The 16120-nt window shown below is 39.7% G+C and overlaps 1 protein-coding gene across 1 annotated transcript in view; it reads left to right on the forward strand.

Moving 5' to 3' along the window:
- Positions 1-217: 217 nt before the first annotated feature.
- Positions 218-16120, forward strand: part of PLCXD3 (phosphatidylinositol specific phospholipase C X domain containing 3) — a 145925-nt gene continuing 130022 nt past the window's right edge. The window contains exon 1 of the mRNA XM_081054459.1: positions 218-575. Coding sequence (XP_080910585.1) covers positions 332-575 — 244 coding nt within the window. The 5' untranslated portion in view covers positions 218-331. The remainder of the gene's footprint in view (positions 576-16120) is intronic.

Below are 16120 nucleotides of genomic sequence, written 5' to 3' on the forward strand. Positions count from 1 at the left end.
TTTTAGGTTCAACCCCAAGACTAGACTGTCTTTTACACAAACAAGACTAGGTAGTCACGTCAAAGGGCCGAGCAAGACCATGGACAAAGCAGCTGAGGGAACCAAATTTAATAATAATTAAAAATGAATAATAAGAAGAAGCCAAAGAGAGCTGCAGAACGGCGAGAGAAGGCAGAGACGCATAGGACGGATCAGACAGGAGGCGGGAGTCGGGGAGGGAGGGGGGAGAGGAAAAATCTCCGCGCGGACGTCAGGAACAAAAGCTCCGGTGGAGTCTGGCGGAGGCACTACGGGAGCATGGGCTGTTTTGAATAATTATTAAAATTAGCGTATGTCTGCGCCATCCTGTGGGTGTGGCGCAGAGCAGAGTGTAAACTCTAGCGCGGCTGGAGCAAACATTGGATTAGCGGCAGCAGCCTGCCATCCGGCCCGAGGAGTGCGGGGACCAGCGCGCTGCACGCCCACCGGCACGATGGCCTCGTCTCAAGGGAAGAACGAGCTGAAATTCGCCGACTGGATGGCAACTCTACCGGAGAGCATCCACAGCATTCCCCTCACCAATTTAGCCATCCCAGGTAGGCGCGCAGAGGCAGCAGACCCGGCGCTCGGGTCCCGCTCCACCCGCCCCGCCCTGCTTTATCTACCTCTAAGTGGTAACTTGCCACGATGCCCGCAGGAGGGAAACTCGTCTTCAGGGGTGGGTCTCGGGCCAGGCGAGCGCGTGCCTGGAAGCCTCGGGCCTTCTGGCCTTTTCCATACCTCTGGGGACCGTGGCGCGGGGAGTCAAGGTGACTGCTTGTCATGGGCTTCTGAAGCAGGCTCTGTGACAGGGCTGGGGCAGGGGGAAAGCTTGGCTCTAGGATGGAGCCTGGTGCCCCCTCCCGCGGTTTGCTCCGCAGACTTATGGGGTGGAGGGCTTCTGGGTCTCTGTGGGGACCGTGCGCGGAGAGCGCGAGCTGGTGTCCTAAGGGCTCAGCTCCAGCGCTTGGACCTCCCATTCCATCCCAGTCACGGCATCCAGCGAGTTTCGTAGATATCTCGGTTTGAACCTACTCCAGTTGATGTACGTCCTCAGTCTCCTTTAAAGAGACAAAGCGCTTCCCCAAGAGTGATGAAAGTTGAGGGACCGGCAGCGGCGCGATCGCTGCCCTTGACGGGGAGACGAAGGGGCCGAGGGACGGAGGGCGCCGTTTCGTGGTCTGCGTGGACCCGGAGGGCCTGGCCGGGTGGCCACTGCCTGGATTCTGGTCCAAGTGCTGCCAGCAACGAATAGCGCGGGGTCAGGAAAACGAACCCTTGCGGAAGGTGCGTTTGTTGCTCGGGACAGAATTCGGGCAGGGGAACCTGCGTGATGAGGTGCGGAGGGGTGGGATTCACAGGCAAACCATAGGGAAAAGGTGGTTGCAACGGTGACCAGACAGCCTGGAAGGAAGCAAGCCTGGGCAAAACGAGTAAGAGGAGTGAGGGACGCGAGGCATCCAGAGGCTTCAGGATAGTGAGCGCGCCTTGGAGAGGACCGGGCAGGTTCTGGGGCGGGTGCGCTCAGCAGCCCCTCGCTCGTGTGTATGAGAAAGGACGTTTCAGGACAGAGTACCACGGTCACAGCCGGGACACGGCCATGCTTCGTTACCAATTTGACTTTTCACTTGGGTTGAGGGAGCAGACACCTGATCCTTGCAGAACTCGGACAAAGGGCAAATGACCGACGGGTAGTCCACCCTTGCCCCTAGCTGAACCCGGTTATTAAGTTCAAACTTCTGGTCTACCTCCTCTTGATTTGCCCCATCCAGCGCCCTCTCTCAGCCTTTGTGGGAAACGTAATTACATTAAAAAAAAAAAAAAAAAAGCAGAAGAAGGGTTCTCTTGAAAATCCCAAGGGGCTCTAACCAGCTGCGCTGGAATTGATCAGTAACTCAAATCAATGGTCCTTAGTCAAGTGGATGTTTGGTGGCCCTTATGGGCACAGACTACATTCTAAGCTCCAACCTTGGAAGGGAAGGATTTGTCTCCTTTTGCCGGTCTTCAAGAGGTAGCTTCCCAAGAGCCCAGGTATCTCCAAGGAAAAGAACAACCCCGCTTCTCTACTCTACATTTACCCTGCTACCTGGCTGAGCCTGGGGATTGCTCTTTTGAAGGAGACAGTAGAAAGTACACAACTTTGTTGGCAGAATTCCATTCTCACTTCCACAGCCGCTCCTATTCTCTTTTTTCCCCTTTCTTTTTGGATGGTTTTTAAAGTCACTTTCACATGGTCTCCCCTGACATTTCTGTGAGCTGAGAAGGTAAGAAAGGCAAGGACGCCAATGCCAGCCTTCTGATAAGCTCAGAGACACAGGGAGGTTAAAAGGCTAAGTTCACATTGCTAGTTCTGAGGAATGGTATGATACCCTGATTGAATCTATCTTCTATTTCTGTCATAGTTTACTTTTCGAAGCCCTATTATATACACCGGATCACATAGTCCTTCCCATACCTCGTGAAGCAGACGTTGCTGGTACTATTAACTCCATTTCACAAACATAAAAATTGCAGCTCAGTGAAGGCAAATGACTTACCAGTTCAGTGATCTGACCCCTAAAGGGGTCCTTAGGGAAGATATCTTAGGAATTTTGTTTTTTGGGGGTGATGCTTTGGAGTCTTATCTGGATAATTCAGCAGCAACAAGTACTACCAGGTTGAAGGGACAAGGACATGTGCATTAGCAGGAACAGGGCAATTTTCCTTTTCTCCCCATGGAACAAATTGGAAACCTGAGGTCAGAGACTTTCGTATTCTGGTAGTCTTAGAGTAGAGACATAAAGATGATGGCACTGGATGCAGTAGGAATTTCCACTGCTTTTCTAACCCCTCTTAGTATTATACTAAGTGGATCCCCTGCAAAGCCTCCCATGCTCACCCCTAATACTTCTGAGGGAAAAAGAAATCCTATTTCTCCAAATCTACACCCCTGAATTCCCCCATGACTCTGTAATGTAGATTTGGTAGATCCATATATGTAGATCCAGGTTTAAAAATGGATTTTGGTACCTTTCTATATTACTGAACTGTGAAAATTTTTGGAGGAAAAAAAGACATTTAAACTTTGATAGTCAGAGAAGACTAATTGGAGACTATTAAACACTAATGGAATAATTGCCTTAAAATCATGCTAATAGCTTCCTGGCTGCTACATGTTTACTTGGCCAGTTGCTACAGCTTGAATTAAGTAATTATCTCCACCATTTAAAACCACTCCTGATGCACCACACAAGTGTTCTTGTGGAAGGGACCCACTGCTAGGTCATCCTCAAAGCTTCAGGTTTTCTTAGGTGACGCAACTGGAGAGTGAAGAACTGCCTAATTGCAAGGCCACCCACTTGGGGAAGGTAAACCATTTTACCCAGGGCCAGCGAAAAGAACAACCTGCAGGTGTGTGATATTCCCCACCATAAGTGCACTTCTGTTATCTCTAAACATTTGTCAGTATCTGCATCTTGAATGCATTCAGAACCAAATCACTCAGTGGCCGTTCTGCTTTTAAATGGCCTCATGATTTGGTATTGACTGGCCTAAGGAATTAAATTAATAATTGATATTAGTAGTTTTACTTTCAATTTATCTTTCAAAGGAGTGGTACTTTCAGAATACATTGATGGTTACTCAGATTTCAGTGTAATTTATCATTTCTTCCTCTCTCTGATGACACCAAACTGTGTTTTCATTCATACATGTTTGTTTATCAATACCCTGGCATTTTGGATTATGAATGGTGTTTCCTCTCACCACACGCAGATGAGAGAACATAGACAGGATGGAAGCAGGAAGACAAAGTATAAAATTCAGGGGAAGGTGAGTCTGATGAATTCCTGGCATCTTTAAAGCAGAGTTTTTAATTCTATAATCATGGTGTCTCCAGAATCATTGTAAAGAGATCCATCATAGGGGTAAGCAAGCTGTTGCTTTATCTGGATCAGGTGTTGGTGATCTTGGTGACCATCTTGGTGATCTATGACATGGAGTCATTCTGTCCCAAACCTAAATGATCAGGAAGGGTATCTATTCCATGGGAGCGATCAGCTATGCAATTTCTGATATGTGATGAAACTCTTCTGCGCCTAGTACAGTAAATGACCATGTAACAATGAAAGATTGGCCAAAATCTTGTGGGACTGGAATCTCAGAGAGTGTATATTTTTTGATGGTGGAGGAGTTCACTGAGAGGATGTGACCGCTGGTTGACCCTTAAGCTGGACCCAGGCAATTGGAAACTTCTTACCTTCTGTCCATCTTTGGAATGTACGTCTTGTCCACGTTCCCACAGCCATAGCCGTTTTCAAGGACATAGCCTTGAGAAAGCAATGTGTTGTTGAGGCCATCCAGACGGTATATGTGATTGGACCCAGTTAAGACCTCTATACAAATTTTTGAGAATCTGGCAGGCTGGTGTGGAGATCTTATCTTGTGGTCATCCAAGACAAGCCTCTTCTGTAAATTCCCTTGCTTATTAAACCTGCACCTACCAATCAGGTGTGGCCTGCCTCTTTCTTCAATCTCTCCTTGCCCTCCCTGTACCGCAGCCAATTTGTGAACTGACACTTGAACAGGAATTGTTGATTACACTTTAGATAAAGAACACAGAAATGCTTTAGAAATCAATAATTGTACCTGTCAATTTTGTTCATTTCTTACAGAAAATGCAACACCAATGAAAAAACAGTTTTACTTCAGGAACTAGATGTTCATGCAGCTCTGATTTCTGTGTTCTTGTGTCTGCTTTTATTAGTTTTTGATTTCTTCCCTCTCAGCAATCTCATCTTGTTGTTGCCAGTGTTCCTAGAGCCAACTGTCTCCTTTTTCCGTGTCATTTACTATTTCTGTTTTGATTGGGATAAGACAATCTATAAGACAAATCTGGGACTGGGTCTAATTGTACAAATTTCTTTAACAAAGCAGGGGTTATTTCCATCTTTTTAGTTAAGATAGTGATATGGAAGTTAATATTTCAAGCAATGAAAAAGCAATAAAATTGTTTAGGATGAAATTCTTTTTTGTGTTGCCTTTCCAATTCCCATTTTTATTTTCGATTTTGCTAAAGAGGAAAAATTGAAGAAAATCGAGAACATTATTTATTCTACTAGGACTTTTTCTTAATGAGTTGAACAGAATCTCCAACAATATATCATTAATCAACACAAAGTAATACTTATGCCATTTTACTGTTCACAGAATGTTTTCTCATGTACACACGTGCTTTTCACATGTTCTGGCAATAATATTTTAAGGCCTTGCCTCTCCAGGTTGGTCCAGGGACCAGCGGCATCAGTGTACATGGAAGCTTGGTAGAAATGCAGCATATCAGACCCTACCCTCAGAATGATTTAAGCATAATCTGCATTTTAACAAGATCACCAGGTGATTTATATACACATTTAAAATTTGAGAAACACTGCTTTAGGGTATTTCTCAGGGGATCCTTTATGTAAGTGACAGAGCCAAATTTAAATATACATCTTTGACTAAGCTCTTTCTATTGGACCATGCAGTCTATTTATGAGTGTTCAAATTATGGAAGCTGCTGATGTCAGGTTCTGCGACTGCTGACCCTGTCTGCCATCACTGTTGAGCAGTGATTGCCAATGCTGCCAAAATCTTTCAATCTTGCCCAGTATGAATGTCAGCAAAAGAACTCTTCGAATTTATATTGATTCTTTTGTTGTTGGCTCCTTGCTCTAAGACTCAAGTATGAGTATGAGGGCTGGGCAGTGGACAGTATGTAAAATAGATTTTATTCTATACTCTGCATCATTCTCAGTATCAACGCTCTCTGTGTGTATGTATGCATGTGTGTATACGTGTGTGCATGCATAGTATGTACCAACTTTCTCTTAAGATAACTTCTTTTCCAAGAAGCTCTTTGATTGTTCCTGTAAATAGATGTCTGGTGGGTGATACCTAATTAATTTTTCCTTCTGACAGGTCCAGAGTAGGAATACAGCTGGGGTCATATTGTTCGCAGTGAGCAGCCTGAGACAATGTAAACAGAGCCAAATATTCTGACATACCTTAAGTAATCCCTCATAGTTCTATTGTTGTAAAGCACATTCGTAGAGTAATTGCTCTGAGTCTTTAAGAAAAGATTAAATTTCATACACACTCACATACACAAACACACACGCATGCACAGACATGCACATATTTTAATTATATTTTAGTTAAAGGGGTCAACTCTGTTGATCTGGAAATTTTACCTATTACCACCAATAAGGTTGCCTCTTACTCACAAGCATTAGTTTTTGGAAACCAGAAAATATGTCACCTTGATGAGCACTCAAGAAACTCCTATCAGTTCATTCACATGTTCTTTTCTTTAGATTCCGCATATAAGTGAGATCATATGGTACTTGTCTTTCTCTTTCTGACTTATTTCACTTAACATAATGTTCTCTAGATCCATCCATGTTGTTGCAAATGATAAGATTTCTTTCTTCTTTATTGCTGCGTAATACTCCATTGTATAAATGTACCACAGCTTCTTAATCCAGTCATCTACCGATGGGCATTTTGGTTGTTTCCATGTCTTAGCTATTGTGTATAGTGCTGCAATAAACATAGGAGTGCATACTGATTTTTGAATTGGAGTTTTGGATTTCTCCGGGTAGATGCCTAGGAGTGGAATTACTGGATCATAGGGTAGTTCCATTTTCAGATTTTCAGATTCCTGAGATACCTCCATACTGTTTTCCATAGTGGCTGCACTAATCTGCAATCCCACCAACAGTGTACTAGCGTTCCCTTTTCTCCACATCTGCGCCAGCATTTGTTGTTTGTTGATTTATTGATGATAGCCATTTTGACTGGAGTGAGGTGGTATCTCATTGCGGTTTCTATTTGCATTTCTCTGATGGTTAGTGAGGTTGAGCATTTCTTCATATGTCTTCTTGCCTTCTGTATGTCCTTTTTAGAAAAATGTCTCCTCAAGTCCTCTGCCCATTTTTTAATTGGGTTGTTTGTTTTTTGGAGTTGAGTTGAGTAAGTTTTTTATAGATTTGTGATACTGATCAGAGACAGTTTTGAGGACACAAAGAAAAAACCGAGAGTTGTAAGATGGGCGGGGGTGGGGGGGGGGGTTGGGGATAAGGGGAAAGGTGAAGGGATTAGGAAGCAGCTGGTAACCACAAGATGGCCTCAGGGTTTTCTGAAAATTAATTTGGGGAACTTATTCAATAATGTTGTAAAGATTTTGTTGGGTATCCGATGGACATGCGTCCTATTTGGGAGACCACCTCAGAGATAATGTGGATGCCTGACCATGGCATTGTACACCAGAAGCTAAACATTAATGAATGCCAACTATAATTTTATATATATAGTGTGATGGCTCGGTGTGAGGTCAGAGGGATAATGGATGGGGGGAGGGGGGTTCACAGTGTGAGGGATATAAATGATAAACGTCTAAGTATTACCTTGTCTTGTACACCTGAAACTAATAAAAAAAAAATGTTAAAAAAAAAAAGATATATGTGGAAAAAAAAAAAAAAAGAAACTCCTAGAACACAAATCGTGGGATTTGATATCCTTAAGAAGCTTATAGATTCTCTTAGCTCTCCTTCTCTGATTAGGATTAGGATCAGTCTCAAAAGATTGGGGACAGAAAAGTATCAAAATCATATCTTCCAGAAGGCAGAGGAAAGTGAGAGAGAAATTTACCATCGTTCAGATAGAATTCTGTCACCAGAAGCTTTCCACAGCACCATATGCTTTTATTGTCCTTTATTAAGAGAGGAAGATGGGTCAGGAGGCGATGGTTAAACATTCTTGAGAAGCAGCCAGGATTAGTCACCCCGGGAGATCAGGTACTGAAACAGATGGCCCATTAAGATTTGTTAGATGTGCTCTTGTTGTGTTCCTATATTTTATTACAGATCTTGAGAGTGGACAGCTCTTATACCACTATATCTTAATGCCAGCTAATATTATGTTTCACATAGAAGAATTCTTCCTGTGAGTTAATTTTTATGAAGCAGCCATGTTTATCCTTCGTCAACATTATAAATGATGGTTGTGTTCCTTCATTTACTTGGAGAAAATTTATTTCATGAAGGAAAGTGAACTATGATGAATGACAATCTTAGTTGAACGCTAGGCTTTCCTGGTCCCCCCCTCTGGCTTGTTGGATGGTGAAGAGGTAGGTGCACTTGAAGGAGTTCTGAGGGGCAAATGGGAACTTACCTTGGTGCCAGTCCCAGGTCATACTTCCCTGTTGCCATGTGGTGGAGGAGAAGGAGGAAGGGGAGAAGGCGGACCAGGGCTAGCTTAGCTCAGAGTTAGCCCTACACATATTCCTGCCAAGACCTGCCCTGGGCTTTTCTCAGAAAAGAAAGGTGGTCAGGGGATGTAAAACCCTGCCTTAAAATTCCCTGATGGGAACGCTGCTGAACTATGGAGTTTTGTTCAGTCTTTATCTACCACCTCATATCTTCATTTCTCTTTGTATCAGCTCAAATTCCTTGGGTCCAGAATTAGAGTCCCATTCTTGAAAACGTCCTTAATTCTCCTGTCTCACTCTTTCTTGTTCTGCTTACCTGGAAAAACTCCAACTCAGTTAAACTCAATTTTCTACCTATTCTAATCTGAGAAAACTTCCATGGCTAAACATTGCTGGAGAAAAATTACACACCTGGATGCCTTTGATTCATTAGAAATTTCTGACCAGGAATCTTACTGCACATCCCTACTAAATTTATTTTCCTATTTTCTGAGATGATAATTTCATACCTCTTCTTGCTCCTCAAATCAACATCTCCTTTCACCCTCACTCTAAGCTTATGACCTCACTTCTTATTTTATAGAAAAAAAAATAGACAAGATCTTCCTGTTTCTCACCATTAACTCACTAACCCACCTGCATCTATTTTCTGCATTTTCTGCCTTTTCTTTAGGTAAGAGGAAGACATAGACCCACTCATATTTAGGTCCAACTTTTCTACTTGTGGCCTGGAAACCATTCACTGAAGTCTCCTCAAAGTTTACTCCCAAATTTATCCCTTCTCTCCTGTGTCATTATTTTCCTCTACCTCTATTGAGTCATTTTAGTCAGTACACAGACATATGTTAATATTACTTCTCTATAAAACAAAAAAAAGCCCCCTTTGTACACCTGTCTCTCTATCCATTGCACTATTTCCTTGATAATTGTGGAAATATCTCTCCTGTCTTCAGGTTATTTCCCGTCCACCTCCTAGCCCACCCTAATTGCATTATTTCCGTACCACTGCACTAAAATTGTTTTTATCAAGGTTGCTAATCAACGCTAACCAAATACTCTATATGAGTATTTTGCCAAATACTCATGTTCTATCTATCATCTTATTATCTATCATCTTATTTAATCTTTGAGTATCATTTGATATGGCTGACCATACACTTTTTTTTTTTTTTTACATTATTTAAGTATCTTGGCAGTAGCTGAATTTTTTGTTTTTTTATTTTTTTTTATTAGCAACACTTTTTTTTAAAAAAATTTTTTTTCTTTTTTTTTTCATCTACTCTTTTTTTTTGAAATATGTTCTTCCTTTGCCTTCCTAATGGCATTTTAAAAAAATCATGATAGAAAACATACAACATGAGATTTACTCTCTTAACAATTTTTAAGTGTAAAATATTGTTAGCTCTAAGCGCAATACTGTACAACTACAATTTTTCATCTTGGATGATTAAAACTTTATAACCATTAAATAGCAAATCATCATTTTCCCCTACCACCAGCCCCTGGCAACCACCATTCTACTTTCTGGTTTGATAAGTTAGATTACTTTAGATATCTCATATTAGTGGAATAACGTAGTTTCTCCTGCTATGACTGGCTTATTTCACTTAGTACAATGTCCTCAAGTTTAATCCATGTTGTAGCATATGAAAGGATTTTTTTTCTTTTTCACAGATGAATAACATTCTATTATATAATATGATATATTTTGTTCATTCATTCATTCATCATTGGGCATTTAGGCTGTTTCTATGTCTTAACTATTGTGAATAATGGTGTAATTATCATGGGAGTGCCAATATCCCTTTGATGTCATTATTTCAATTCTTTTTGATAAATACCCAGAAGTGGGATTGTTGGGTCATATACTAATTCTATTTTAAAGTTTTTGAGGAACTGGAATATTGTTTTTCATAACAGGTGAACCATTTTACATTCCCTCCAACACTGAATAAGGGTCCAATTTCTATACATCTTCACCAACATTTGTTATTTTCTTTGTGTGTTTTGTATAATGATCATTTTAATTGTTGTTGGTTTTGATATTAATTTCCTTAATGATTAGTGATGTTAAGCATCTTAACATATACATGTTGGCCATTTGTATGTCTGTTTTTTGGATAAATGTCTATCAAAATCTTTTGCCATTTTTAGTTGATTTAGTATTTTGCTGTTTGGTTATAGGAGTTAATTATATATTTTGAAAATTAATCCTTTACAAATATTTTCTTCTATTTTATAAGTTGCCTTTTCACTATGTTGATTGCTTCCTTTGCAGAGTTTTAAAGTTTGATTTAGTCCTACTGCCTATTTTTCTTTTGTTGTCTGTGCTTTTGGTGTCATATCCAAGAAATCATTGCCAGGACCAATGCCCGGAAGTTTTCCTGCATGTTTTCTTCTAAGAGTTTTATAGTCTCAGGTCGTAATTTATATCTTTAATTCACTTTGAGTTGATATTTGTGTATGGTTTAAGATAAGGATCTGATTTCATTTTTTTTTCATAGACAGAGGGTGCCAAAAAATGTATACATATTTAAAGAAGGGAAAACTGTATTAAAATTGTAATACTCAATATATACCAATAACAAAAGATGAATACAAGTCATGTTTTACTTCTGTAACTGCAAGAGTTTCTCAAAGTGGTTACCATCATTGTGCAGACACTTCTTATTACTGCAAACTACTGCTTGAGCAACATTGACCAAACTGTCCACATGTATACATTTTTTTGACACCCCCGGTAGATATCCAGTTTTCCCAACACATTTGTTGAAGAGACTATTGGCTGTATATATGTGGTTTTATTTCTGGGCTCTCCATTTTGTTCCATTGGTCTATGTTTGTCTTTATGCTAGTACCACACTGTTTTTTTATGACTATAGCTTTGTAATATGTTTTTAAACATGATGTATGTGGCCTCCAACTTTGGACATCTTTCCCAAGACTGCTTTGACTATTTGGGGTCTTTGTAGCTCCAATGAATTTTAGGATTCTTTTTTTCTATTTCTATAAAAAATGCCATTGGAATTTTGATAGGGATTGCATTGAATCTGTAAATCACTTTGGGGCATTTGGGCATTTTAATAATTATAAGTGTTCCATCTATGGATGTGGTATGTCTTCCCATTTATTTGAATCTTTTAAAATTTCTTTCACAGATGTTTTGCAGTTTTCTGAGTACAAGTCTTTCACCTGCTTGATTAACTTTATTCCTAAGTGTTGTTTTTTTGATGTTGTTATATATGGTATCTTTTTTTTTTCCTCAAGATTTTATAGGGGAAGGGGAACAGGACTTTATTGGGGTACAGCGTGTACTTCCAGGACTTTTTTTCCAAGTCAAGTTGTCCTTTCAATCTTAGTTGTGGAGGTTGCTGTTTAGCTTCAAGTTGTTGTCCTTTCAGTCTTAGTTGTGGAGGGCGCAGCTCAGCTCCAGGTCCAGTTGCCATTGCTAGTTGCAGGGGGTGCAGCCACCATCCCTTGTGGGAGTCAAACCGGCAACCTTGTGGTTGAGAGGATGCGCCCCAACCAACTGAGCCATCTGGGAGGCAGCTCAGCTCAAGGTGCCGTGTTCAATCTTAGTTTCAGGGGGCCGAGCCCACCATCCCTTGCGGGATTCAGAGGAGTTGAACCGGCAACCTTGTGGTTGAGAGCCCACTGGCCCATGTGGGAATCGAACCGCAGCCTTCGGAGTTAGGAGCACGGAGCTCCAACCGCCTGAGCCACCGGGCTGGCCCTATATGGGATCTTATATATAGAAAATCCTACAGACTGCACTAAAAAACTGTTAGAAGTAATCAAATTCAGTAAAGTTGTAGGATACAAAATCAACATACAGAAATCAGTTATATTTTTGTACACTAACAAAATATCTGAAAAAGAAATGAAAGCAATCCCATTCACAATAGCATCAAAAAAATAAAATAGTTAGGAATAAATATATTCAAGGAGGTGAAAGATCTGTACACTGAAAACTAAGTCTTTGAAGAAAGACATTGAAGAAGACACAAATAATGGAACGATATCCCATGTCCATGGATGGAAGACTTAATATTGTTTAAATGTCTGTATTACCCAAAATCATTTATGTATTCAACGCAATCCCTATCAAAATTTCAATGACATTTTACACAGAAATAGTAAAAAAACAACCCCAGAATTTGTATGGAACTACAAAAAACCCTGACAAGCCAAAGCAACCTTGTAAAAGAAGAACAAAGCTGAGACATCACATTTTTCCTGATTTCAAACTATACTACAAATTTATAATAATCAAAACAGTGTGGTATTGGCATAATAACAGGCACACTGACCAGTGCAACAGAGTCAGGTACCCAGAAATAAACCACACATATACGGTCAACTAATATTTGACAAGGGAGCCAAAAATACTCAATGGGGAAAATAGTTTTTTCAATAAATGGTATTGGGAAAACTGGATATTCACATGCAAAATAAATGAAATTGGACCCTTATCTTATACCATACACAAAAATCAGCTCAAAATGAATTTAAAGACTTAAACATAAGACCTGAAACTGTAAAACTCCTACAAGGAAACATAGGAAAAAAGCTCCTTGACATTGGTCTTGGCAATGAATTTTTGGATATAACAGCAAAAGCACAAGCAACAAAAGCATAAAAAAATAAGTGGGACTACATCAAACTAAAAAGCTTCTGCAGAAGAAATAATCAATAGGAAGAAGCAATCTATGAAATGTGAGAAAATATTTGCAAATCGTGTATCTGATAATGAGTTAACAAAATATATAAAGAAGTCCCACAACTCAAAAGCAAAATAATAATAATAATAATAATAATAATAATAACAACCATAATAATAATAATAATCTGAGTTTTAAAATGGCAAGGTACACGAATAGACATGAATAGACAGGAGAAGACATATAAGCTACCAAGAGGTACATGAAAAGATGCACAAAATCACTAATCAGGGAAGTGCAAACCAAAGCCAGCGTGAGGTATCACTTTATAAGTATTGGAATGGTTATCAAAAAGATATAGTCAACCTGGCTATAGATTCTGGGGGCCTCTTAAATCTTTTCTGTGGATGTTTCATCTCTGGACTTATTCTTGTAGATTCCTAATTAAAGGGATTTGCCGGTTATCTTTCCAGGATTTCGTAGTCTCTCACTCTCTCTGCTGTCTGTCATCATACCACCCATCTATTTTTGTTGTTGTTCTCAACAACTTCCAGGCATCTAGAATATGCCAGGTCTCATCAAGGCTCCAAGACAGGTAAGAGAATGGTCATTTCTTGGGCAGCCCTCAGAAAAGCCAGAACGGTGGACACATTCTCTGCTCTTCTCTTCCCCCTGGAGGGAGACACTGCCAAGCTGTATTGTCCTCTGTCTGTTCTGCTGCATCCTCTGGTGCGGGAACAAGCCACCCAGCTTTTTGGTTCTCAGTGGTCCACAGGCATGTAGAGTATGTTGGGTTTCATCTGTGTTCTGAGACAGGCAAGACAGAAGCCAATTCCTCAGGCAGCCTCTCCCCGCCCCCAAAAGAAGTCACAACATTGGAAATGTGGTCCAATCTTTTCTTTTCATTCCCAAGGAGAAGCTGGGAGATGGGAGTTTCCTCTCAATCATGTAGCACTGTGCCAGAGGGAGGGACTCTGGTGAGACTGCGCCACAAATTATCCTACTCACTTCAGTGTGGCTGGTTTCACACATGTGAGGGTTGCAGGAGCCTCTGAACTGGTTTCTGGATTTTTCATAAAGGGGATAATTTATGTATTGTTGAATCAGTGTCTCCATGGGAGGAAGAAGGGTTTGGGGTCTTCTCTTTTGCCATCTTGCTAATGTCACTCCTTATTGAACTACCTTATTTTTCTGACTTTATTGGCTGCTTCCTTTAGGCCATCTTTGCTAGACATGTCTCCTTTTCTTTACACCTAAAGAAATGTTGAAGTATCCGGGGCTGAGATTTACCCTTTTTCCCTATAACTACACTTTTCCCTTAAGTGACAATGGTTTGAGATAATATCTATATGCTGTTGACTCCCACATTTATGTTACTAGCCAGACCTTCTCCACTGAACTCTACCCTTATATATCCTACAGCCTTCCCATCATTTGCGTTTGAATGTCCTATGGAAATCTCAAATTTAACATGACACAAAAAGAACTATTGAGTTCATCATCCATTGCTAAGTTTTTTCCTAGTCAAGATTTCCTCATCTACGTATTTTGTATCACTGTCTATCAGTTTTTCAAGTCCAATTTCTTACAGTAATTTTTTATTTCCTTTTTTGTCCACAAACCCTAAAACCACCTTATTAGTAAATCCTGTTGAATCTTTCTCCAAAATGTATCTCAAAGCCTTTCATTTCTCACTGCTTCTACCATGACAGCCCTAATCTAGTTATTGTCATCTCTCACATGTATTACTCCAAAGGCCTCCTAACCACTATCCCTGCCCTCATTTTTGCCCCTCTATACAGAGTATCTTTCAAAAGTATAAATCAGGTACATAGTTCACTTGCTTAAAATCCTCTACTTTTACTTACTAAAATTACTGGTCCTTGTCTATCTCTGTGACCTCTATTCCTACCCTTTCCTTACTCATTAATCCCAGCGTTCTTTCTGGCTCTCATACTTTCCAGATTTCTTGTCTTACAGATGTCCTGGAAATCTTTCTCCAGATCATCACCAGTCTGCCTTCTTCTCCTTCCAACCGCCAGTATGAATCCTTCTCCTCAGGAGGCATTCCCTGACCATATTAGGCAATAGAGTTTACCTCTATCCTCATCATTTTTTCTAACAATCACTTGGTTTATCTTCTTCATAGTGCTTGAGTAACAACATTTAACCACTTTATACATATATATATATATATATATATATATATATGTATACACACATATATATACATATACGTATATATACACACATATATAGAATATACATATACATATATACATATGTATATATATGTATACTTTATGTATATGTGTATATATATATATACATATTATACATATATACATATACACACACACACACACACACACACACATATATGTATACATATATATTGAATGCAGGACTTGTCTGAATCTTTTCTGCTGCCCAGAATATGATGTCTGGGCTGCATTCAATGTGCAAAATATATTTGTTGACTAACAAATGACAAAGTGAGTATAAAGGGACTCTGATCTTACACAACGGCTTTTTTTTCCCCTCTTGATTTGAGAAAAAGACAACTCAAAGAAAGTATTCAAGTCAGCTCTATTAGTCAACTTTTTGACAAGTTCTGACCAAAAACAAGTTTGTTTCAGCAAAAGAATGATCTCAAAGAACTTTGGTAAAGAATATACTGGACCAAATGTTCTCTGAATGAGACACATGACAAATGAACAAAGTGAAATAAGAATTTGTTTTGTACAGTAGTTTACTGTCGTTATAGCTCTACATGGTCAACCAATTTTCTTATAAGTCCTACATTTGAAGAAATAGATGATTGGACTGTGTCTTAAGGAAAAAATATGCTGTCTTTAATATTGCTTTGGTTTTTAAGTTGTGTGTTCTTATTATTCATAAGTTGGTAATTCAAGTGTGATCTGTATAGTGACTTATTTAACCAAAATATAGTAATAATTCTCAACCCAACAATTATATTGAATAATGCTTTATGATTGTGTTAGCATCTGTAAAGGAATATGGGAAATTCTATTAAAATTCAACAAAAGTATACATGATAGCCACAAGGCAAAAAAAGAGGATTCATGTTAGAAACCAATAAAAATAGATTGAAAATGCCACCTACAGAAGATGTAAGAGCTGGCATTTAATTTCAGAAATTTCAGCATTGCTGAAGTCAAGGAAAGGCTGAGGCTACAGTAATGAAGAGAGT

Source organism: Rhinolophus hipposideros (genome assembly GCF_964194185.1).
Source record: "Rhinolophus hipposideros genome assembly, chromosome: 7".
In the NCBI taxonomy this organism is placed as follows: domain Eukaryota; kingdom Metazoa; phylum Chordata; class Mammalia; order Chiroptera; family Rhinolophidae; genus Rhinolophus; species Rhinolophus hipposideros.